The sequence below is a fragment of the Mauremys mutica genome, chromosome 3, assembly GCF_020497125.1.
Source record: "Mauremys mutica isolate MM-2020 ecotype Southern chromosome 3, ASM2049712v1, whole genome shotgun sequence".
Lineage (NCBI taxonomy): Eukaryota > Metazoa > Chordata > Testudines > Geoemydidae > Mauremys > Mauremys mutica.
The window spans coordinates 162846535-162873681 of record NC_059074.1 but is presented as its reverse complement, the minus strand read 5'-3'; the positions used below and the strand labels follow the sequence as shown (position 1 = coordinate 162873681).

The following is a 27147-nucleotide window of genomic DNA, read 5'->3' as shown; positions in this document are numbered from 1 at the left end:
GTTCAAGGGTATTAAAATGTGTAAAGGAGACTTTGAAAAAATGGCTGGGTTATAGATTTTAACTTCTTAACTAGAAAACTGACTCCAAATAGATTTTCTAATTTACAATGAATCAAAAGAAAAAACATTAGACCATAGCAAAAGTGGCACAAATGTATCAAAAAGCAAATGAATAAACATTTGAGAAGATTTATTATTAGAAATTGTAATAAATTTTAGAAAGATGAATTGATTTTAGTTAAAAGGTATAACTGACAATTTATTGGGCGGGAAGATGCATTATTTTCCAATTGTTATCCACCTACAGTAAAACTGATTTGTGTCCTATTGTATTTTATGGAAAAGGAGAGAGCAACTTTCAGTGATTTAGATTAAATGTATTAATCATAACCAAGCACTGTGAACTATATATCTACTATTAAAGAAGATTTTTGACATTTAATTCTGTAGCAATATTTTGGCTCTGTACCACTCTTCCTAAATCCAATTCCTGCTACAGTTGGCAGATTTCTCCCTTTTAATTTTATGAGGCTTAAAGTAGCATTTAACCACCCATGCGGTAAATAATGCAGGATTAGAAATATTTAGTGTTTTGTTTCCCTTTCAAGAGTACTAATCCATCAAACCCAAAAATATTTTCTTAAAAATTTCTGTATTTTAGTAATATTTAACACCAAATACTTTATTTAATGTTTTAGTTTTTATTGTATCAGTCTTAATACATTTGTTTCCCTAAACCATTTGCCCCTAAAACCATTGTAATAAAAATGAAATGAAAAAATGCATATATAAACCTGAAATAAAATCTCACTTAATAGCGGTTAAGATAAAAATCAGATAGTGATTAGCTTAAATGCCACTGAGAAAAGCATAGTAAACAACTCACAATTCTTTAACATTGCTTCTTTATCATGCTGTGTACAAACTATGATTACACTGTCAGACTCTTAAAAATAAGATACTTATTCTAGTCTTCCAAACCAAAAAAAAAAAATCTTAATGTAGACCAAAATATATGTTCAGTTTAATACTAAAATGGTTGACTTACTTTCTGGAAAAATTCAGTTTTTGTTGCAGTCTCATTCTTTTTGTGTTGCTCAGACTAGTGTATTTGCTATAGCAAATCTGCCTTATAACCTCCTTCAAGTAATAAATTCTTAAACTTATTCTATATACTGTAAATTGTCTTTAATGTTTCACAATTACATATATGATTACAGTTTGTTAAAAAAAGTTGAAGCAACACAGTACTTAAAAAACCCCACACTTCTAATTTTCTTTTTTTAAACTTAACTATAAAGTAACATCTAAAATGACTAGATTTGAAAGATTAGAGAAAAAAATTATATTTATTTTCTTTATGGACTGGACAGAACTCTAATCTGACCTTGTTTCTTTCTTTTCCCTGCATTGTCACTCGGTTTCCCCTGTTTATGAAGGTCTATCACAAATTAACACGGGAGAATAAACCATTTTTTAAAAAACAGAATATGACTGTAAAAAATACTAACGGTGCAAGACTCAAGTCTTTTGAGGGCAAGGTGTAGTACTTGGTACTACTTTTAACTCAGTTGTATTCAATTTCCTATATTTCAAATTAATAGTGTCCCTTAAACATCTCACAATAAATTGGGACATATTTGTACAAAGAAGTTTTCTAAGCATGCCAGTTTCATAATTTGGTTTTACTGTATATCCTATCAATAAATAGTAAGAAAGCTTTAAATGTTATGTAGAAATAAGCAAACCATCTGGATAGTCTAGACATCTGATCTAAAACTATTCACTTGGAAGGTCATTTTAGAAAAGGTTTTAATATAAAAAGGAAGGTTGACATAATGGTTATTCAACAGATGACAGTAAATTAGAAAATGAATAGATAAATACATATTTCTCAAATCTGAAAATTGAAGAAAAGTTAAATTTCCTTGCTTAAATAATTTCCAGAGATGCCATGTCAGTGTTACAGCAATACAGATGCTCCCCATTCCAGAACGCCTTGCATAAGTAGAATTTTGCGTAAGTCGGGAACGTATACCCAACAATTACGTGCCAAAAAAAAGCATACGGAACGTACGGAACTTTTTCCTTAAGTGCGGATTTGCGTAAGTCGGGTTTGTGTAACCCGGGGAGAGTCTGTAATGAAAATAACTCAAATAGCTATAACTAAGTTATTCTGATAATTGTAAATGGTGGTTTCAAAGTCAACAACAAAAAAAACATTCAGACAAAGAACTAAACAGTTAGTCTATAGAAAATAATAGATTGTTCAGAAGTCAGTTTAAGTCTGTAATTAACTCAAAGGACTCAAATTGCAAGGGGCCAAATAGAGCAGTTTTTTTGAACTGCATTAACTATTTGTATTTGTTCTTTAGCCATCCATGGTTACAACATGAGTCTGAAAACTTAATAAAAATTCACATGGTGTCAGTCCAGAAAACAATGATATTAATATGTTTTCAAATACATTATTCTGACATTTCAAATGGAAAAACCAATGTATAAAACCCAACATACAAATACTATGCTACAAGGATTTTCCACTTTCCAGTGACAAACCTTAAATCTAGGATTATCAGTTTACTAAAAGTCCTCCATGTAATTACCTTTCCTCTGCATGGTTGCTTTTTTATCATACATTTTCTTTTTAAAAATTACTATATCAGTCTACATAATTCTTTATTCTATCTTGATCTTTGCTATTGGCTAAATATATTGGCTAAATATATTAATATTAATATATTAAAAATATAAAATAATATTCACTTCTGAAACTTCTTCCATCTGAAGATCCCAAATGGTACAACCATTAATCAAATACATCTGTAAGCCAATGAAGGAAGGAAGGGCCCTACTGAATTCAAGTAAATATCACAACATCCACTACTGGTAAGCAGAAACTGTTTATCAGCACATACCAACCCTCCTCAAAATATGAAGAACAACATATCCCTGAAGTTGCAGGAAGAATTTCATTAGGCAGAATGGTTACCAGTGCTGGAATTTGGGCAGGATAGAAAGACTAACACTCCGTATTAGCCACTACCTCAGTTTTACATCTGGTTGAAACCTTTTGCAACATAATGTCTCTAATGACATGTTGTTATACTGGTTCAGTGCTGACTCAGGGAGAAAAGTAATGAATCATCTATCTTACTGCATTACTCTATGTTCCTTGGAAGTCACCCACACTGTACTAAAGCAGCTTAGCTTGTATGATATCCAGAACCACTGAATAAAGAGGTATGGCAGGTGGCATGGACAGTAATGAAAAGTCCTGAATGCCAATCAAGGCTTGACAAAGACACCCTCTGTGGTCCTGGGAAAGTAACAACTTCTTCCTCTGTTTCTGTGTCTGTAAGATAGGTAAAATACTGACCTACCTATCTAATACAGGAGGATCTGCAGGGGACATGAATACTGCGCGTGTGGAGTAGCACAGAATTTCCCCAGGAGTAGAACATGAAAAAGGCTACGTAAGGCCCATGTTTCATCATTATACATTTGCATTACTGTTTAAAAATTTCTGGTGCAGAGATCTCAATCCTGAAATCCTTTGTCATTAAGTAGTCCCATGGACTTCAATTACTTCCATGAATAAAGACTGCAAACTTGGGTTCAGTGACCGAATCCCAGACAAGTCAGTACTAAGTAAGTTAAAGATTAGTTTCAGCCTTAAGGGTGACCTGTATTTTAAAAAATTAAACAACATAAAGAGCTACTGTACATGCCAAATGCAAAAAATTAACAGGATGCAGCGTTGTTGTAGCTATGTTGGTCCAAAAGTTGGCACGATGGTTATAGTCAGGAGAAATACAAAGTGGGTGAGGTAATATCTTTTATTGGACCAACTTCTGTTGGTGAGAGAGACAAGATTTTGAGCTTACACCGAGCTGTTTTTCAGGTTAGCAGGGGGATTTGGCTCAAAGAATTTTAAACACTGCAAGAAAAAAAAAATCTACTCTCAGTGGGTAGTCAATTTTCCTTTGCTTCAGTGTTTGGGAAATAATATTTAATTTCATATATAAAACACACACACACACACACACTCTCTCTCTTACTTTATTTGGAAGCCATGTTTAAATCTGAATTTCACAACTTGTTTCCTAGGTCCTTCCTCTCCATTTAGGCTTATAGGATGAAATTTTCAGTGGGCCTGAAAATTAGATCTACAAGTTTGTGGGTGCAAAATGGATGCACTTGTAAATGTTTGCAGGCTCAGTTAAGGATATACACTGAATATCTGACCCTTAATATATCATTTAGCTTTCTTTACGTCTGAATAACTAAGGTTACCCCACCCAAAAAAATCAAAGAATTATAGTGGAAGAGCATTTATCTCATTTTATCTCCTGCATACTATTTTGTAGCGTGTGTGTACTGCACACACATTAAAAACAGTGTATAATAAAAATATACACTGTACTATATGTACAAAAGCAAAAATATAAATGGATATCGCTTTAAATTACAATCCAAATTATGAAACATTCTAATTCCCAGTTTAGATATCATGGCAACACATCTAAGGCTCCTTTTTATAAAAGAACATCTGAAACACATGACATCTAATCAAATCAAGAAAAAAAAGTATCAGTAGCTCAGCTGCTAGTACAGGTCTGGAAAACAAAAAGGAAATGCATAGGAAGACCATACTGTAATAAAATCCTAGGAGTTCTACACAGTATTATGAGTATGGAAAGCATGTGTTTCAACAGGCCCTGTCTAGATTTGGCATTTTAGCCACTGGTGGCTCTATACCAGTGCATAACCCCACAGCAGATAGCCTAATACAATAGAACCTCAGAGTTATGAACACCAGAGTTATGAATCGACCAGTCAACCACACACCTCATTTGGAACCAGAAGTACGCAATTAGGCAGCAGCAGAGAGAGACAGACACACACACACACAAAAGCAAATGCAATACAGTACTCTGTTAAACTACTGAAAAAATAAAGGGAAAGCAGCATTTTTCTTCTGCACAGTAAAGTTTCAAAGCTGTATTAAATCAATGTTCAGTTGTAAACTTTTGAAAGAACCGTAATATTTTGTTCAAAATTATGAATATTTCAGTTACGAATGTCCTCCATTCCCAAAGTGTTCGCAACTCTGAGGTTCTACTGTATCACCCTAAGCCATTATTTGTTCCATGCAGCTTATCACTGCTTGAAACCAGGGTAAACCTGCACCAATCAAATCACAGTTTATATTGGCTTTGCCTATACAGTTTTGTGGTTTGCCCCAGATCAGGTATACTGGTGGCTGGCTACTGATAACTGATAAAGAAAAATACTGAGTGTACATAATGCCAAAGTTGAGAGTGTGTTCTCCTAGGTTCTAAGGCTCACACCTGAGATAAAAATGAATTAACAGAAGAGCGCCCTCTATTTCTTTAGTGGATCAGAAATCTAATACAGCACCAATACAAGGTAACCATATAGCCATTTTACAGGGGTTGCCAGTTTTCCTCAAAACTGTGGGGAGATTAAGAAAATATACTCAAGAACATATGATATCACCAGACTCTCGGGAAACAGACTTGGGTGTTACAGAAAAAGTTCAAGTGCCAGTGGGATAGGTTAGTACTGCCAGAGATACTCCATAACACCAATGGGGTGTGGACAATTGGCCAGATGTGCCCAAGGGCCCTCCCCTTGCTACAATCTATCACATTTGGAAACAACTTCCCATCAGCAATTGTAAGGAGCAGTAAAGCATGCTTCCCCCCAGAGAAGCCCACGATAGGCCCAAAAAGAATGACTCAATAACATCTTTTCTCAGTCACTAGAGCTTTGTATCTTTAACATTTCACAGGAACAAAACCAAAGTGCAATTAAGTTCTTTACCAAGGGTAAATAGGTCTATTTTACAGATGGGGAAACTTAAGACAGAGATCAAACAGTCTTCCCAGCATCACAAAATAAGTCAGTAGCAGTTTTTGGAACAGAACTCCTAGTTCTTAGTCCCCATGTACTAAAGATTAGAGCACACTAGTTTTTTATGTAAAATCCTCCAATTGACTTGCAATTGAAAATTTAGCTCATGACTAATATGTTCTTGTTACACGCTACTTTAACTTGTTCCACCTCTTACTGATCGAGCTTTTCTGATATCAGGTATCTGAAGGCAAACAGGAAGACAGTGAGTTTTATAGGCCATCAGAATAATGCTACCAGCAACTTAAAAAGGCAGAAAGCCAAAGTTGAAGCATTTTAGGAAGTGAACTACTTGTAAGGTTTCTTTGCTTTACCAACAAAAGAATAAATGAGTTCTTTTACAATGTCAATGTCTAAATGAGGCTCTGGGAAATAATCTGAGAATTTAAGCCCTTTTTGATACTGTACTAGAAGAGATTTTAAACCAGTTTCCAACATGGCATTAATATTAGGCTCCTAGAAGAAAGTTATTGTTTAATATTTTAAAGAGTAAATGATTTGATTATTACTTCAACAATTGAACTTTAACCAGAATGTCCAATATGAACTTCACCTGCTGTACAAAACTGATGATTTTAATAATTGGTATTATGCAGTTGTGCTTAGAAATATATTTTTGTATCTTAGTGCTGCATGGAAAGGCCTACCTGCAATTGCATGGTAATATAGAGTAGTTATCTCTACAAAATAGCAACTAAGTGACATGTTAGTCAGACTTACTTTTTGTTAAGCACCAATTGCACTAGGTGTTTTATTGGCATGTTTAAAGACACTGTCCACATCCTGAGCTTACAGTCTAGGTAGACACCACACAAAATATAAGAAAGGGGAAAAAAGGCAACATGGCATAATACCAAGAAAAAGTAGAATAGTCTTTCTATCTAAACTGTCTATATTATTCTTCCTTTGCCTTCTGTAATCACAATACATTCCCAGGCCCATGAGCGAGAGAAACCAGATTATGATTTCACTGTTGCAGACTTCAGTATACAAAATAACTTTAGAATACATAAGTGGTAGGGAAAATTAAAATTAAACCAGACACAACTTTTATGCAAATGAGTAAAATGTATATTGTAGATTTTTAAAGTTTCATAAGTGACCACTATTTCAATTTATTTAAGAGTTAGGTCTCCATTGGTTAAATGGACTGACTCTGAAGCAGTAATGGTTTGTGGTGACCATGGAGGAAATTGAGTAGAAGAACATGTTCCATGCATCATTAAATGCCCTTTGGTGCTGCATTAAAAATCAGTTGAGTAAAGTGTTACTTTAACTGCCTTTAACTTTATGATTTTTCACTGTATTTTGGAATTGACTTAAACAAAATTAGTGTTTGTTAGCAAACTGAATTTGGTATCTGATTTTTGTGGCTATTGTTTGGCTCATGAATTATGACCTCAAGGGAGCAGAGAAAGGGTAGAGTACTACTTCTGCTTGTTTGCAGGATCACTCGCACAAAAAAGGCTATTGTCTCCCTCAGACAAGACCTCATACTGACTAGTAAGGGTCAAGGTGGGTGAAGGAAGCCAAGTGACAGAAGAGGGCTTTTTTAAGCTTTCAGACCTACCATAGTGTATCTAAAACTCAAGCTACTTAAGAGGACCGCCTTCTACATTTTAATCAGTGAAGTTGTAACCGATTCTTATTCTGACACTGTACTTTAAATCAACCTGCTTACTATTTGAATGCAGCTTGTGTATCAGTTTGAGAACAATGGATCTATGGGATACAAGGAACCATTATAATTAAAGTTAATTTTATGATGGGTCAACTAAGCTGTTATTAACACAGGTTAGAAAAAAAATCGTTAACAGTATTCTATTGGGCTCTCATCATGACAGTCAGAAATGATACCTGAGTAGTAGCTCAGCTATGTCAATGAAAGTGAATGCTTTAAGGAAAATGCATTTCAGAATTTATTCATGGTGACAGGTGCATTTTATTTTGTTAAATATACTTCTGGTTTGAGAAAAATGGGTACAGTTCTCTTTTAATCATGACACCTACTACTAGATCCTCTCTCTCAAAACCTTCTCTTCAGATTTACAACCCTCAATCTTTTTTTGTTCTTTAATTGAATTTTTTTAATACCCAATCATATGTTGTAAGGAAATATTCCTTTGGATAACAGACCCCGTTATAGCTCTACCACCATTTCACACAATTTTCAAGTTATTTTAACCAGAAACATATTTTTAGAAATCTCTAAAGAAATTCTATCAGTTCTTCAATTATAGAAACATTAGGAGCAGAAGCACTTAAGTTTGCTCTCATAAAAATTCTCACAGCAAACAATAAAAAGTGTGCAGATATTCCTGACCCAACCCCACATAGAAGAGTCCCTCAAAATCATGAAATGGCACGCAAGAGATGTGGGCCTCTCCAAAGCTGAGCTGGAGGTTTTTTCTCTGAGCACACATCATCTCAAGGCTTCTACTAAGATTTTCTGAGAAACCTGTGTCCTACTTGGACCATATTTTAAAAGAGAAAAGCAAAGAAACCAAAGGAAATTGAAGCAGAAGTGCTCTTCAACCAGATCTTGAAGGAACACACCACTCAAATTTAGCTTTCCTCATTTATTGTGTCTCCTGAACAATAAAGACAAGACCAGATAAGAAATAATGATGTCAGAGCTATATTCAAAAGAGCTTAAATACCATAGCAGGATTCAGCCAAAAACAAACAGACTAATAGTAGCATAGCAGCAATTCTGAGTGAGCTCAGGGTCTGAAATAGGCTTAACTTAGTATCAATTCCAGGACCAGGGACAAGGACTAGCGAGGAAGATATGGCAGAGCCCACAGGAAGTGCAGCTTGTATAGGTCAACTCTTTTTACAGTTTAGTCTACTGCTGTCATTTCCTAGATGCCACACCAGAAAGAAAGCAGAGTTAGCAAGAGGCACAATCATACTTACAGAACTCAAAGCTCATCACAATTACTTCACTTTTCAGGGAATAGGCTAAATCTGAAGCCAAGTGGAGTGTGGCAATAGCAAGGGCTAAGAGCAGGAGCATCGATATTTTAACATTCACACTCATTTTACTAGAAAACTTGCACACAAAATGATGAAGATATATTAACACAATGAGCACCAAGATGAGCAAAAACATTTGAAAAGCTTTATTTCCCCCAACAGTAAGAACTGTCAATTTCTAGTACCTTTAGTTCATAGTACTTGTTTTTTTTCTCCCAACCAATTAAGCCTTTTACTGACATATTAGTAAGTGAAACTAAAAATTAGACATCTGGAATTGACTGAACAAAAACATACTGTTTTGATCCAGTTAAGGAAAACAGGATCCACCTATTAGTATGATAGCAAAAATATGTAATTGAATAAAGAGAAGCAGAATTTGGATTCACAATTCTAATAAATGTGAATGTCAGACTCATCTCAGTATGTAACAAAATGATGCAATACCTTTGATAACTTAAAGGGGATCCAAGAAACAGTACCATATGTGATGATATAGCTAGACATAGTACCCTGTAGTATTAAAGAATTAATATCAATGATTGGATAATTGAGTAAAGAGAGTGCTTATAACATTTGCAGATGACACCAAGAATTAGAGAATTAGTCCGAAATCAACAAGATGAAATTCAAAAAAAGACATGTAAAGTACTACACTTAGGAAGGAAAAATCAAATGCGCAACTACAAAAAGGGGAGTTGTTGTCAGAGTCAGAGTCAGTAAGAGGAGGCCCTAAGATATAAACCTTGGTATCAGAGGCCTGGTATGAGGCCTGAGGCCTGAACTAAAGTAATGGTCAAGACTTTGCTAACATAAAGCAAAGTTAAGCTGTGAGCCAGAGGCAGGCCTTGCTCACAGAAGCTGGCAAGGAAAGGGCTGATGCTGCAAGAAGATACGTACCTAAAAGGTACTGAACACTAGATATCAGAACATTCACATACTTGCACATTCCACACAGATAACAAGGAACAGGCTGGCCCATCCCAATGACAGGGGCAAAAGGGTAATATGATGGATAGAGTTGTTTTGATCGAACCAACATGTACAAGGTGAGAGGCGGCACCTTAATACGTAGAGGGGTTGTAACTTGCTACGTAGAAAGGTTGCACCTCCATACGTCAGGTGTGATGTGTAACTTGTTTGTATCTGTGTATAAGAATGCATCCTTGGGGCGGTGTCTTTGTCCAGCCTAGGGGGCAGTGGAAATCCTGCCACTGACTGGGCTGAGTCCATTGTCAGGGAGTACATATGTACTGGCTAGCTGTATCGCAGCAGCACCTTGGACTACGTTTGCCGGGGAGCCGGAGGCTGTACTTTTTTCGACAATAAACCTGGCCGACGTGCCTTCGTACCTTACTAGACTTTGTGGTTATTGGGGGTTCTCATCGGGTCTGCTGGGTCAGCTATCTTCGAAGAGCTGGGGCAGCACACAGAGGGAACACACGCACGCAGCTGAGTGATATCAACATTGGAGAGAGCAGAGCACCACACCGGTACAGCTCTGATGACACTGGTGACCCTGGTCCATTACACCTCTATCTACAATATATGGACAATTAATTTAACAATCAGCTAAAAACCACTAGCTGGACCAGAAAAACTGTCATTTAATTTCAACTTGGTTATTGTGTAAAAACAACTGTATGATTGCTGTACTACTGTATTATCACTGTACTGCTATATTATTGCTGTACTACTGTACTATTATTGTACTGCTGTATTATTGCTGTATTGTATGATTGCTGTACATGTACAATGTGTATAACCTTGCTAAACTGTTTAACCAACACACAGGTACAAATCAACAAACGAATGGCAGCAACAACACGAAGACAAGGAAAAAACAAATTGGTAAAGAAACTTAGTTACATAGTAACTACAAATTGAGTAAACAAATTGCCTGTTAGTACCAGTCATAATTTGGGTCAGTAACACTGCATCCTAACTGAGGCACAGGTTATTCAAAACAATCTTGTTCAGTGTCTGGGTACCAATATTAAATCCAGACACAGCAATATTTGATAAATTGGTTACTGTCCATTCAGTAGGTTATCTGGAAGACAGCATCCATAAGAAACAACTGGATCTACATCAACCAATGGAACAGAGAAGCTACCCACTTCTGTTTCCTGCCCAGTAAAGCTGACCAGAGGGTGACAACCAGCCTTAAGGATAACCTATAACATGAATGGACAGTACTGTGTAGTAACTAATTACAATATATATATAAAGGCCTCAGTGGTAGTGTCACTACTCCAAATTTCGGTTTTATTTCTCATATACATAGCACTGTGGGATACACTATCATAATCCCTATCCCAGTATTTCAAAACACTCAGCCTACTACTAATGATGAGATAGGTGATAACTGGAATTGCCTTAACATACTGTGTCACCAAAGTAAAAGGGCCAGAGTACACTAGCAAATTGGAAAAACATGGTTATGCTTGGATATAAGGTGGTGTCATATGTACACATACATACTATACATACATGTCCATACACACTATAAATATATATGCCATATCCATATAATTCATATATATTAATTATTTGGGAGTGCCTCTAAGGCTCAATCATAATACTACATTTATATTTTACATTTACATTTACATTTGTATGTTCTCACGAGGCCCTCAATAAAACACCAGAGAGGCTACTGACCCCCATGTATCCAAGGTCCCGGGCCTAACATTCCCAGGCCCAACATAAGGGACTAAAATAATTAGATAATAAAGTCTGTCTAATAGTCGTACGAGGGAATGTGCAGACTAAAAAGACAGATGGGGCATGAGTGTGTGGATGGGAAAATAAGGTAACCACATAACAGTGTTTAGCCCACTGGGTTATCTTTAGTCCGTACATTATGCTTTTCCGGGACGATGGGTAAACATCCTCCCCATAAAAAGACAAAAAGCGGGGGAATGTAGTAAGTGCAGGCCCTGATAAAGGCCCAGTATGAGGCCTGAGGCCTGAACTAAAGTAATGGTCAAGACTTTGCTAACATAAAGCAAAGTTAAGCTGTGAGCCAGAGGTAGGCCCTGCTCACAGAAGCTGGCACGAAAAGGGCTGATGCTGCATAAACATATATTCACCTAGCATAAACACAGCACTAGAACACACTATACTGAAACATTCCATAGATAACAGGAGGACAGGCCGACCCATCCCAATGACGGGGGCAAAAGGGTAATATGATGGATAGAGTTGTTTTGATCGAACCAACATGTACAAGGTGAGAGGCGGCACCTTAATACGTAGAGGGGTTGTAACTTGCTACGTAGAAAGGCTGCACCTCCATACGTCAGGTGTGATGTGTAACTTGTTTGTATCTGTGTATAAGAATGCATCCTTGGGGCGGTGTCTTTGTCCAGCCTAGGGGGCAGTGGAAATCCCGCCACTGACTGAGCTGAGTCCATTGTCAGGGAGTACATATGTACTGGCTAGCTGCACCTTAGCAGCACCCTGGACTATGTTTGCCGGGGAGCCGGAGGCTGTACTTTTTTCGACAATAAACCTGGCCGACGTGCCTTCGTACCTTACTAGACTTTGTGGTTATTGGGGGTTCTCATCGGGTCTGCTGGGTCAGCTATCTTCGAAGAGCTGGGGCAGCACACAGAGGGAACACACGCACGCAGCTGAGTGATATCAACATTGGAGAGAGCAGAGCACCACACCGATACGACTCTGACAACAGGAGTAACTGGCTAGCACTGCTGAAAAGCATCTGGGGATTAGAGTGAATCACCAACTGAATATGAGTCAACAATGCGATGCAGTTGCCAAAAAAGACTAATGCCATTCTGGGATGTATTAACAGGACGCAAGAGGAGGTAATTGTCCCTGCTCAAGTCGGCATTGTTGAGGCCTCGGCTGGAGTACTATATCCAATTCTGGATGTCATACTTTAGAAAAGATGTGAATTAATTAGAGAGAGTCCAGAAGAGGGCAATAAAAATGATAAAAGGTTTAGAAAACCTGAGGAAAGAGGAAAGGTTACAAAAACTGGACATGTTTAGTCTTGAGAACAGAAAACTGAGGGGGGGGCCTGTGAACAGTCTTCAAATATGTTAACAGCTGTCATAAAGAGGATGGTGATCAATTATTCCCTATATATTGAAGGTAGGCCAAGAAGCAATGGGCTTAATTTGTAGCAAGAGAGATTTAGGTTAGATATGAGAAAAAACTTTCTAACTATCAAGGTAGTTAAACTCTGGAATAGGCTTCCAAGGGAGGTTGTGGAATCTCCATCACTGGAGGTTTTTAAGAACAGTTGGACAAACACTTGTCAGAGATGGTCTAGGTTTACTTGGTCCTGTCTCAGTGCAAGTGGCTGGACTTGATGACCTCTCAAGTCCCTTCCAGACCTATATTTCTATGATTCTATAGTACTACCACTCAGACTCACTATATTTGAATTTAATATAAGAATGCCATACACTGATATAATGGGCACATTAAAAAATGAGATCAGAGTAAGAAAAATCTAAGTATGGCAACTTCCACTGAACTCAGCGGATTTTTACGTAGTACACCTAAAAGAAATCTACTATCAAACGCTGATATGTAGCATGAGTTACAAAAAATAGGCTTATGCTATTTTTACATTTTTGGAATTAAAACATGCCTAATAGAAACACGAAGCACTTTAAGTAAAAGATTTAGCATACAGAAAAATTATAGATATTTATAATCATTAAAAAAAAGAACTATGTTAAAAATGTTAAGGCTGCAAAGTAAAGCATTCAAATCATGAAATGCCAAATTTAAGGCTAAAAGAACAGGAGTAATTGTGGCACCTTAGGGCAGGTCTACACTAAGGGTGGGGGTTGAACTAGGGTACGCAAGTTCAGCTACGTGAATAGTGTAGCTGAACTCGAAGTACCCTAGTTCGAACTACTTACCCGTACAGACGCCGCGGGATCGAAGTCCGCGGCTCCAAGGTCGACTCCGCCACCGCCTTTTGCAGTGGTGGAGTACCGGAGTCGACCGCGGCGCTTCCGGAGTTCGAACTAGCGCGTCTAGATCAGACGTGATAGTTCGAACTCAGAGAAGTCAAACTCACCGCGTCGACCCGGACGGTAAGTGTAGACTAGCCCTTAGAGACTAAAATTTATTTCAGCATAAGCTTTCATGAGCTACAGCTCACTTCTTTGGATGCATAGAATGGAACACACAGACAGGAGATATTTATACATACAGAGAACATGAAAAGGTGGAAGTATGCATACCAACGGGAAGTTGTCGCTACCTCTTTGTGTTTACATATTATAATATAGTAATTTAATCAGATGAGCATAAACTATTTTTCCAATAGGACCCATGCTTATTCAGTGTGCAGGCTGGACAATGTGTAGTGAATAGTAGCAGTTTAATGTTTATATTTATTCTCACTGTTCAATATATGTCTATCTATTCATGATGCTCCATCAAACCTGTATGCTGGATTAGACAGGGATCTTCATGCAATGGTGCCTTGCTGATGTAGAATATCAAAAACTAGATTTTGGCATCACTGAATGAACCAGACGTAAGAGTCAGATCATTAAAAAAAGTGATTCAGTTCACAAAAAGCTGTACACTAATGAGAGAAACAGAGACTGTTTAAAATTTGTTCAAATGTAAGAACAGGCCCGCTAAAACGTATGTCTGAATATTTTTCTGACAGCCAATCTGTGTGCCAAGTTGGGGCTAATATAAATTAAAAACCACCCAACTGATACACAAACAAATATCCCACCCCAGATTCTCAGCCCCCATGTATTGTAAAAGAAACAAGATGTGAAGAAGGTAATTAAGTATTACAAGAAGGTGCTACCCCAAAAATACAAAATGCAACAGGTAATTATGACGCAGCTGGAGATCTTACATTTAACATGAATTTTGTTTCCTTAATAGAGGAAGATCACATAACAAAGTATTACCATAACCAAAAAAATTGCCCTTCCATAGCAGCTCAGAAATGTCTTCAGGATTTCATTAATTACCACGGTTTTGATTCTACAACAGAATTTCTGCCAGTAGCCCCGTGCATCTTTGTAGAGCCCCACTGTCTTGAGCTCTGCAGAGATACAAGGGTTCATCTGCACTGAACTTATTGAAGGATTGGGGCCTACGTGTACAATGTATCTGTACTTTGACTAAATATAATCCCTATAAATGTGTGTGTTATACACTGGCATACCTCACTGTAGAATGTCCATTTTCCCCCTCTTCTTCTTTTCAAGTCTGTATCACTGCTCTTGAGCAGACATCACAGACTCATCTCCGTTAAAAATGAAAGAATTAGGTCACCATCACATTCTGTTCAATGGGTTGAGTCTGCAGTATTCTTCTTTGCTCAGGATATTAATCTTTCTAAAAGCATTCTAGCTCTTCAGTGTAACAATCTAACAGCAGTAATTACTTCTTGTTCTGCGTTATCAGATGTTGCAGGTATTAAATGATTTTTTTCTTTATGTCACCTGATTGGTGTATTTAAAAGATTCTCTTTGAAAATCACTCATTGACAAACAAACAATCTTGTGTGTTCTGATATGAAGAACCAAAATTTCCAAGTTGGATGTGATGGGTGTGCCTGCAAAAATAACCAGACACCCAGGATGCATGCAGATCAGGAAACTGTTCAAACTAACAGCTAGCTGTACATTTGCCCAATATCTATAGCTATATATTTTTTCTTTCAAATGTGGAGCTTTGCAGGGCTTTTTACCTCCTTTGAAACTGGTTCTGGGAACATACCACACAGTCAGAATATTATGTAACAATAAATGTACCATCTAGAGATAATTCTGTTATCTTTCTTTAATGAATAGCATGCAGTTGTTATACAGGAAACTACTTTATTAATACACATGAGGTTTTCCTTATAACAATCCACAACTTGTACCAGAAAGCAACACATCTCTTGTTATATATACACATATGAAGTATTTAATCATCTTTTTACTATTTAGAGGGGAAAGAGTTTCTAAGGTGGTTAAGCTATGTATCATCAATACCATGAAGCTAACCTATCAGTTGTAATAGCTCCTATAAAATACCAGGGCGAGATTGCAATAAGACTTGAAAATGGGCTACAAATCCCAGATATGCTCAAGTAAGCAGTGAACCAAAAATAAAAATAGGTAGATCTGAAACCAAGAACTAGACAGCATTCATCTAATTCATGACCACTAAAGGTAGAGTTCATAGGCCAAGGTTTTAAAGTGTCTTATTCAGCTCTGAATGGCAATTATTGGACAAAGATTTCAATTACAAAATTTCCCTTCTTTCAAAAGGGTTAAATTTCCAGTACTGCTTTTCTATGCTCTGCATATGTAATACCTTTTACAGTTTCCATCGTCATATTATTCTAATGGAGCAAATTAACAGTGTTCTCTGATAAAGACATTAGAGGATGAGGCTGAAGGCCTTAGAATTTATCATTCTAGGATATGGTTACTACCAGAGAGAACCCTCAAGTTATTGTTTTGAAATGAGCTCTCCTTGCTCTCCATTCGCCTCTCAACTCCCATTCTGATAAAGAATTACAGCTCACTTCCATGGGGTTTTTTTTAAATATTATTTTAAAAGCTGTCCCTCCTCCTCTTTCTTTCACTCTCCCTCCAGAAAGAGTTTTCAAACCCATACAGCTTTATTTGAAAAAAGCAGAATTGGGAGTGGAGTGAGAGGGGCAGTGATATAACTGGTCTTCCTCCCTTCTTTATCAACGTTGTTGTTGTTCCTACAACTGAGGGGACGTTTAATAACAACATTTGTGCTTAGAGGCTCTGGGGATTTTGTGATGTGCATATATGAGTATTGGATCACTAACTTCATTTTAACTTATGGCCTTAAAAAAAAAAAATACGAAGTTGAGGGTGAAAGAGATGAGAGTTCTCCACAGAAAAAATGAACAGTACATTAATCCTATGTGCCACATACACTTAGTGTCAGGTGCATTTGAGTACCTTATCAGTTTTGATGCTCCTTTTAAAAAAAAAAGACAAGTTGAAAAGTAAAAATAATCTCTACAATGTGATTTGCTTTAAATAAATATCCCTTTTTTCACATACATCTGCCATATACTGAAATGTGTATTTTTCTTTGACTTTTTCCCCCCCTACAGTTCATAATGTAAAGCATTAAGGAACAGTCTTCTAATTAACAGTTTGTTGGGATCATTCCATTATAATATCATAGTGTTGGAAGGAGAAGAATTAAAAAAAACATAAAAGTGTTAGAAGAACTAGTTTATAGTAGAGTCTTACCATTCTAATTTGCACACTGTAAAAGAATGAATCACTTCAGCTATATACAAACATTAGGATATCAATGAAAGAGGAATATGCATTTGGTTTTTGTGTTTTTGTTTTGTTATAATAATGGAAAAAAACAGTTCAAATTGTTTTGAATGAAAAAAAGCACACCTACCAATGCAGCTGGGTTTCCTGAAACCTTTTTGATGTTCCTTGCTGGCATTCCATGAAGATGACTAAATCTACTCTGGAAACCTACAAGCAAGCATTAGAGCTCAGTTTAAAACATATTTTATATTACAGACAATCACATTCCTAAAGGTACAGTAGGAGATGGGAACCAAAAGGAATACAAAACATTTTTTTTGAACAACAGAATATTTTAATTTGTTGTTAATTTTACAGCTGCACCATTTTGTTTCGTTTCTAAAACTATTGAATTATTTTATGAAAGCTATTGAATTACAAGTTTAGGGGCTGATTCTGCAAACCCTGACCCACATAAAGGGTACATTTGCATTGCATCAAGGGTTGCAGATTTGCAGTTTGTGTAGACATACCTGTGCTACCTTTAATCTAACTAGCTTGCTAAAAACAGTAGTGAGGACACAGAGGTGTGAACTTTGGCACAGTCTGCACAAGTGAGTACATGATGGGGGGGGGACGGGGTGTCAGGTGGCTTTGTGCAACCCACACCGAAGCCTGAGTTGATGTTACAGCACCCTCGCTCCTATTTTTAGCAACCTAGCTAGATGAGGTATGTCTATAAAAGCTGCAAACTACAGTTTGCACCCAACTGCAATGTAGATGTTCCCAAAAAATTCCATTGAAGTCACTGCAATCAGTGGGACTCTTGTAGGAGTACAGGTTTGCAAGATAAGGGCTTAAGAAAAATAATCAATTTTGTACCTCCTGAACTTGAGAGATACATTTGCCAATGATTGCAATTTCCAGTCTTAGCACAGCTCTAAAAAAAATCGTGAAAATTCTCAAACTAATGAAACTGTAAGATCAAGACCAACCGTCACACACTTTACATATCAGATGCAGACTACAGACATATTTTCACTGAACCCAAGCTACTATATTATTCAGCCTTTGAGCGTTACTGACCTCTCTTCCCTGAATGGGACATAAGAGGGAAAGCACCAGTTAAGATACTTTCAAAGACTGGATCAGGCAATTCTTTCTCCAACTCTGAGTCCTGTTCCCACCAGTGACCGACCCCAGTGATTCCACACGCACCGCCAGATTCATTTTCATGAAACCAGTCACTCTGCTCATCATCACCTGTGTAAATATAATAAACCACCCCACCCCAAAAAATACAGGTTTATTATCCACAGAAACCACACTTGTAATCACAATTTTTTTTTTTTTGCTTTATAGTTGTACTGCAATTATTTGTATATAACAACTCTGCTTGGAGAATAGGTTTTAATAGCATGACAAGTAATGCCATCAATAAGAACACATGAAATGTAATGTTTTAGAACCAATTTAGAAATGTGAAAAACAATAATAAACTGGTTAATCCTTTGGCGATAACTGCAGGGAAATCCATTTAAGTTACTGCTCTTTTCCCATTAACAAAACACAAGCCTTAATCTCCTGCTGGGAATTAAAAGGTATAAAACTGTGAAACCAGTTCTTTGCAGCTGATAATGGTATATAATTAGCTTAATTTCATGATTTGTATGGCATGTAAAAGGGGGAAACAATCATGAACAGATGTGACTAAATAAAATTAATCTGATTAACTTCATTAAGAAATAAGTTTTGAAAAAGTTGATTTTAAATGAAAAGTGACAGTACCATGAAATATACTGAGAAATACACTGTATTGCATTTTGAAGTTAGTCATTTTTAACAAAAATATTTTATGGACATTTTCAGTAAATATTAGAGAGACAATGGCAAAAGCAAGAAAAATTCAACATTAAACATCAAAGTCTGCCTTTAACTAATCTGATATAAAAAATAATCCCCTCCCCCAACAAACATTTAATTAAAGGTGAACTGCTAAGTTTTAAAAACACTCTTTTGTACAAACATGTAGAGGTAGTAAAAAAAAGAAGAGTACAGAGAACTGTATTTTAAACAAAAGTTTGAGACCATCATTCTATCATTGAGGTCCTGAGTTGCTAATTCTCCACTTACTTGCCTCCATTTAGTAGGAAATCTGTTAAATCCGACAATATCCTCTTAAAACTTCACTTACTGTCTGTAAATCCAGGAGTTTTAAAAGAAGTATGTTATCAGTCTGGTACCATGCCTGGTAGTGTAGTTGTACATAACCTATCTTTAAAGTATCCAATTTGTTCATCATAACTATTTCCAAGTATAAAACTGTACCATGCCTTTCACACTTAAATCTGCAAGACTACATGAAACACCCATTACATGAATGTTTAACAAACATTTAATATGGCTAAAAACATTTAAGGAAAATTATTCATTTAAATGTGATTAAATAGATAGGTGGCTTTACACAGTCAAGTTTATGTCAGCCACGGAATACTTTACATATCAGATGTATTTTGTGAAGTATCCCAGCATATTTTAATATTTGAATATGGGATAATCTGTAACATGATCAGCAATTTGTTACTTGCACTTCGATTGTGCTAAATGTTGTTGTCACTCTGACAACAAAAAGAACACATTGTCATGAAAATCCAAGCATAGCCTTGAGGAAAGGTGGAAAAACAGATATTATAATAATCCACGATTCAATTTTGTAATTCAGATCTGAGGCAATTCCCCAATATCAGGCCAAGCATAGCACTACTGGCTGGAAGTGCTGGTTCTGGCCTGGCTGAGTCCAGTGTCAAGAAGAATCAAAACATCTCACTGGTCCCTCATGGATTAAACGATGGCCTTAAAATCCTCAGTGGTAACTACTAACACCAAAATTGATAGGTTCCAGAAAAGGGTAAGAGAAGAAATAAGAGGGGAAAAAAGCCACCTGTAGAATGAGCAGTAACACAGAAGTGGGGAAGACGGGGAAGTAGGAGGAGAAACCTGGAAACAGGGATTTTTTGTACACTTAATGTCTATTGAGGAATTCAGCATATTTCACTCTCCCAATTCTCACACTGGCACATATCTATTTTGCTGTGACTTTTCACAAAGTCTGCCCCTCATTAATTCTATCCTTGCCTTCCTCAAGGTCAAGCTGAATTTCTCTCTGTGGATCTAATCCATGACGATCCTCAGAGCTAGAAGAACAGTGGTGGGCAAAAGACTGAAAACATTTTCATTTCAATCTGGCTCTATTCAAACCCCTTTCATTTAGTTTTTCACAAACTTTTGTACTAGTGAAATTTGTTCAAATATTTGGTTACAGAAAGTCAGTTAAATGAAACAGGCTATAACTGAAATTTGTGAACAGAAAAAAAGGATTAAGCAATACTAAAAATGACTTGTAACTCTGCCAAGCTCAAGCCTCAACTATTGGGACTGATGATTCAAATTAGGCTGATGTCTGGTATAGAGAAAAGCAGATTTTCTTGTACCCATATTTAAGTTCAGGAACTATGGGAAAAAAAACAAATAATGAATGGATCACTGGTGGCTAAACATGATTTGTAAATAGCAATCTGCTGCTCAACTTTTGTGAACACACAGAGTAACTACATACTTCCATCAAGCAACAGACTGCACTGCAAGTTCTTCAGCATTAAAGAGACTGGCTACTACTGGTACTCTATAGTAGGTAGAATAACAATACTTGTATCTCAGAAGGAAGTTAAGTATAATTATTTCAATTTTGCTTATTGGAAAGCTACCGCACAAAGAGCTTAAGTAATTTGCTCAAGGCTACACAGGAGGTCCATGGCAGAACTCGGAACAGAACCCGAGCCTCCTGACTTGCAAGATGTTTATTTGGCCACCTACTCTTTGACTGTTTAATTAAGGGTATGTCTACACTGGCAGAGTTACATCACCGGCAGTTACATTGCCGCTCAGAGAGTGCTGAAGGGAAACCGCTGTTATGTGTTTACACTGTCAGCTGCCTGCGCAATAGCTTGTTCATACTTGCGGCACTTGCAGTTCATAGAATCATAGAATCTCAGGGTTGGAAGGGACCTCAGGAGGTCATCTAGTCCAACCCCCTGCTCAAAGCAGGACCAAACCCAACTAAATCATCCCAGCCAGGGCTTTGTCAAGCCTGACCTTAAAAACCTCTAAGGAAGGAGATTCCACCACCTCCCTAGGTAACCCATTCCAGTTCTTCACCACCCTACTAGTGAAAAAGTTTTTCCTAATGTCCAACCTAAACCTCCCCCTCTGCAACTTGAGACCATTACTCCTTGTTCTGTCATCTTCTACCACTGAGAAGAGTCTAGATCCATCCTCTTTGGAACCCCCTTTCAGGTAGTTGAAAGCAGCTATCAAATCCCCCCTCATTCTTCTCTTCTGCAGACTAAACAATCCCAGTTCCCTCAGCCTCTCCTCATAAGTCATGTGCTCCAGCCCCCTAATCATTTTTGTTGCCCTCCGCTGGACTCTCTCCAATTTATCCACATCCTTCTTGTAGTGTGGGGCCCAAAACTGGACACAGTACTCCAAATGAGGCCTCACCAGTGCTGAGTAGAGGGGAATGATCACATCCCTCGATCTGCTGGAAATGCCCCTACTTATACAACCCAAAATGCCATTAGCCTTCTTGTATTCGGAGCGATGCACTCTGGGCATCTATCCCACAGAGCATCTCTTCTGCCAATAAGAGTGGGTCACGGGGCATCCTGGGTCCTGTTCCAATGTCTCACGATGCATTGCTTCACGTACCAGCAATATGCTTCCATCTGCATTTGGCACCATCTTTCAATGATTTGTGTACTGCGCGCTCTGCCTCTTCAGTCTGCAGGAATGGATCCTGCACTGTTGACCAATATGCTGCTCACTCTCACTAACACGTCACGAGTGGCAGTGGAGTTATTCCTTAAATTACAAAGGCAAGAGGAGTTTGACATTCATCTCGCCACATGTAGTAGCTACAACACGAGATTGCTTGTAGCATTCACGGAGGTGATGACCACACTGGAACGCTGCTTTGGGGTTCGGGAAACAAGCACTGAGTCGTGGGATCAAATCGTCATGCACGTCTGGGATGACGAGCAGTGGCTGCAAAACTTTTGGATGAGGAAAGCCACATTTCTGTGTGATGAGCTCACTCCAGGCCTGCAGCGCAAGGACACGAAAATGAGAGCTGCCCTGCTATTGGAGAAGTGCATGGCGACCGGTCGGTTTCCACAGTGCAGTCGCTAATCAGTTCAGAGCGGGAAAGTCGACGGTTGAACTCATGTTGACAGAAGTGTGCAGGGCCATAATCTCATCCTGCTCCGAAAGACCGTGACTCTGGGCACATTGTGGATGACTTTGCACAAATGGGCTTCCCTAACTGCGGACGGGCGATAGATGGTATGCATATTCCAATTCTGGCACAAGACCACATAGCCACCAAGTACAATAATCACAAGGGGTATTTCTCTATTGTTCTCCAGGCTCTTGTGGATCACCGTGGACGTTTCAAGGACATTAACACAGACTGGTCCAAAAAGGTGCATGATGCATGCATCTTTCAGAACACTGGCCTTTTCAGGAAGCTGCAAGCTACTTTCTCCCCGGACCAGAAGATCACCGTAGAAATGCCCATTGTGATCCTGGGAGACCCTGCCTACCCTTTAATGCAATGACTTTTGAAGCCATACATGGGGAATCTTGACAGCAGCAAAAAGAGCGGTTCAACAACAAGCTGAGCAAGTGCAGAATGACTGTTGAGTGTGCTTTTGGCTGTTTAAGGGCCCGCTGGTGCTGCCTATATAGGAGACAGGACCTGCTTATGACAATATTCCTATGCTTATAGTCGCATGCTGTACACTCCATAATATTTGTGAAGGGAAGGGTGAAAGCTTCATTCAAGGCAGGACCGCTGAGGCTGGGTGCCTGGAGGCTGAATTTGAACAGCCAAAGACCAGGGCTATTAGAAGGGTCAGCGTGGGGCCATAAGAATCAGGGATGCCTTGAGGCAGCAATTTGAAGCTGAAAGCCACCAATATTTGTTGTTATGCTTGGGAGTACAGTGCTTGTAATGCTTAAAAGGTGATTGTGATTGGTGCAGACAATGTACTGTGAAGGTTTAAGAAAATTGCCTGTTGCTTTGCAGGGCTCTGTTTGCTTTCAGTTGATGGAATAAAGATTTCTTTCAAACCAAAACAATCCTTTTATTAAAAAACAACAACTGGAGAAGACAAAAAAATTAGCACTGTGGGGGATGGGAGGGTCCCAGAAGGAGGCGGGGTCCCGGGATGGTTAAAGATTTGTGTATGTCCAGTACAGCAGAGCAGGTACTGTACTTCAGCAAGGCTAAACTACAGAGGGACAGATGTTGAATGCAGTGGGTACAGGGAGTCCGCAGGGCTCGACTGAGACAGGGCAAGAGTGGAGTGCAGCGGGTACAGACTAGAGCCAGAAGGTCTACTCCCATACCCCAAAGACCATTTAAAAAATATAAAGCATCATAAATGCCATGAGGCACTTCTAAGCCATCTGTTAGATCCCAGAACAACAAAAGATTGAGGCCTCTCCTCCCTTCCCCTCCCGTCCCCTGACAAGATTGCTGCTGAGGAGGAGAGTGGAGCTGTTATGGTCCTTTCGAAAAGGGTTGCAGATGACACAATGGAAATTAAGTCCACCATGTTCACAATGCCAGCTACAATTACATTTGACTCTTCCCTGTTAAATCTGACTGGGTTTGTAAGGGAGGCTGAGGGATTTGTATCTGGCACTGAAGATCAAATCTAGGTACCCAGATTCAAATTCAGCATAATATCAGTGAGATCAGCTCCTTGAAAACAATTTGGAAACCTTTAAGGTGATCCTTGTGTAGTAATTTGCAAATTGTGGGGGTCCTGGAGGGGGATAAAAGGGGAAGTCCCCCAGCTCTGTGCAGAGATTGTAATTTACCAGAGGCATAAAAGTACCCTGCCCCAAAGCCTGCCATGGCACTAAATCAAATGCCACTATTGTCCATTTCCTGAAATGTATTCTTAGTTTATTATATAGAAAGCTAGGGAGAAGAATGAATGCTGGAATGCTTTTAATCCTAGGATCATGATTTTTCAGAACTTTGCTGGACATAATGTGAAACACAGGGCTGCTTTTAATAATGCAAGGAACATGGCTAGCTGCAAAAAGGCCTTAAATACCATAAACTGTTTCAAGACATGTACCATGTACAGCATGGAGAAGAGACCCATGTCTTTCAAAAGCCTTAAGAGTCAGAAAACTTCTTTAAAGGTCTCCAACAAGATTAACTGTCTGTGTTCTCTACATGCTCCTGTATTAAAAAATGGATTTGTGGTCCCTAGTGAACTCTTAACAAAAAGATTTGGTCTAACTTTTTTTTTGTTTTTTTAATAAATGTTTAATTGGTTCCAGGCAGACGGAGATTGAAATGCTGCCCTCCTTTCAGCTGCCTGCCCTCTTTCTTTTCCTTTCCTTTCCTATTCCTTTGCTCATCTGTTCTTTTTTCCCCTCTTCTCTTATTTTTGAAGGAAAATTGAATAAAATATAATTTTTAAAGGCAGTTTATATTGACAATACTGAGCCAACATTTTAGCAAACCAAACTTTCTCATAGTTTAATTTAGGCACTTAACCATTCAAGACATGTAAAAAAGTAATTATAGCAGAATGGTCTGGGTTAAGTTATAGTATGTGCAACTACAAGTCCCAGCATACTCAGTGGTATATCAAAAAACAATATTGTGCATCAGAAACCCTACAATTATGCAATACTTCATAAACATTGCACCCATTAAATGCAGAGAAATACACAACCTAATCTTGTTTTAACTTAGTGCTGGGGTGGGCAAACTACAGCCCGTGGGCCGGATATGGCCCACCTGCCATTTTAAGCTGGCCCTTGAGCTCCCTGCTTAACTTTTAACAAGTTTGGTTAAAATTTGCAGGAGATAATGCTGCCCGCTTCTTTTTTACAATGTCACCTGAGAGTGAGAACAGACATTCACATGGCACTATTGTAGCCGGCATTGCAAAATATTTACATGTCAGATATGCTAAGCATTTGTATGCCCCTTCATTCTTCGGCCACCATTCCAGAGGACATACTTCCATACTGATGATGCTCGTTAAAAAAATAATGTCTTAATTATATTTGTGACTGAACTCTTGGGGGGAGCATTGTATGTCTCCTGTTCTGTTTTACCTGCATTCTGCCATATATTTCATATCATAGTCTCAGATGATGACCCAGCACATGTCTGTTTTAAGAACTCTTTCATAGCAGATTTGACAAAACTTAAGGAAGGTACCAATGCGAGATTCCCCAAAATAGCTATAGCACTTGACTCAAGGTTTAAGAATCTGAAATACTGTCCAATATCTGAGAGGGACGAGATGTGGAGTATGCTTTCAGAAGACTTAAAAGAGCAACACTCAGATACGGAAACTACAGAACCAGAACCACCAAAAAAAATAAAATCAACCTGCTGGTGGCATCTGACTCAGATGATGAAAATGAACATAAGTCTGTCCACTCTGCTTTGGATTGTTATCGAGCAAAACCCATCATCAGCATGGACGCATGTCCTCTGGAATGGTGGTTGACGCATGATGGGACATATGAATCTTTAGCACATCTGATACGTAAATATCTTGAGGCACCGGCTACAACAGTGCCACGTGAATGCCTGTTCTCACTTTCAGGTGACATTGTAAAAAAAGAAGTGGGCAGCATTATCTCCTGCAAACTGTAACCATAATTGTTTGTCTGAGCAATTGGCTGAAGTAGTACTGAGTGGATTTGCAGGCTCTAATTTTACATTGTTTTATTTGTAAGTTCAACTTTCATGATAAAGAGATTGCACTACAGTGTTTGTATTAGGTGAATTGAGAAAAATACTATTTCTTGTTTTTTTTACAGTGAAATACTTGTAATAAAAAATAAATATAAAGTGAGCAGTGTATACTTTGTATTCTGTGCTGTAACTGAAATCAATATATTTGAAAATTTAGAAAACATCCCAAAATATTTAAATAAATGGTATTCTATTATTTATAAGAGTGTGATTAATCACACGATTAATTGTTTTAATCGCTTGACAGAGCTAATTTGTTCTAAAACCTCATTTAACGATACCTCAATCTGGGACAGTTCTTCAGATTGGGAATGGCTCAGGTTTGGAAATCTCCCTCACATCCTCAGCCATGAAAACTGATGCAAAGAATTCATTTTATTTCTCCACAGAAGTAACTAGTCCAAAAATTAAGAGATTAAAAATGGTGATGATCTGTTGTGACATTATCTTTCCTACACAGAGCAATAATTAATCTCACTATCGTCTAAGAATGCTATTTTGGAACCATTACTTTCCACTAGAAACCCTCACAAAATAGACACAAATAACTGATAAATATCAAGTCGCAACATGAAATGGGGACAAAGAAAAAATACAATTCTTGAAATAGAGGTTAAGCCTGCAAAATTTATAGTTATAATCCTCTGCAACTCAATTAAAATTATTGTTGGAAAGGATCAGAAATGATAAAACTGAATGGCTATGGACTGAAAAAAGGAATGTGACACCACTGAAAAAAATTACTACTTATTGACCAATAATGCCCCCAAGAAAATAATTATATGAACTAACCTTTGCTTTACGATGTTTTCAACATTGGAATATATGAAGAACAAATAATACTCGGAGGGATATTTCAGATCAGAAGTAAACACCATTTATGGCCCAGATTATTTTATATAGGGAAATACAGGTGTTTTAAAAAACAAATCAAACACAATTACACCAAAAAAGTAGGTTAGAACGCCAATTGTTTTAAACTTACAGTTAAGACATTTACAAAATCATAATACAACAAGTATCAGAGGGGTAGCCATGTTAGTCTGTATCCACAAAAACAACAAGGAGTCCGGTGGCACCTTAAAGACAGATTTATTTGGG

The 27147-nt window shown here is 37.8% G+C and overlaps 1 protein-coding gene across 5 annotated transcripts in view; it reads right to left on the bottom strand.

Annotated features, from left to right (window-relative positions):
- GPATCH2 (G-patch domain containing 2) overlaps nucleotides 1–27147 on the bottom strand; it is a 185272-nt gene that overhangs the window by 131875 nt on the left and 26250 nt on the right. For all 5 annotated transcript variants that reach the window (XM_045010249.1, XM_045010248.1, XM_045010244.1 and 2 more), the window contains 2 exons: nucleotides 18273–18449; nucleotides 17335–17414 (listed from right to left, as the gene is read on the bottom strand). In XM_045010249.1, the coding sequence (XP_044866184.1) occupies nucleotides 17335–17414; nucleotides 18273–18449 (257 nt within the window). The remainder of the gene's footprint in view (nucleotides 1–17334; nucleotides 17415–18272; nucleotides 18450–27147) is intronic.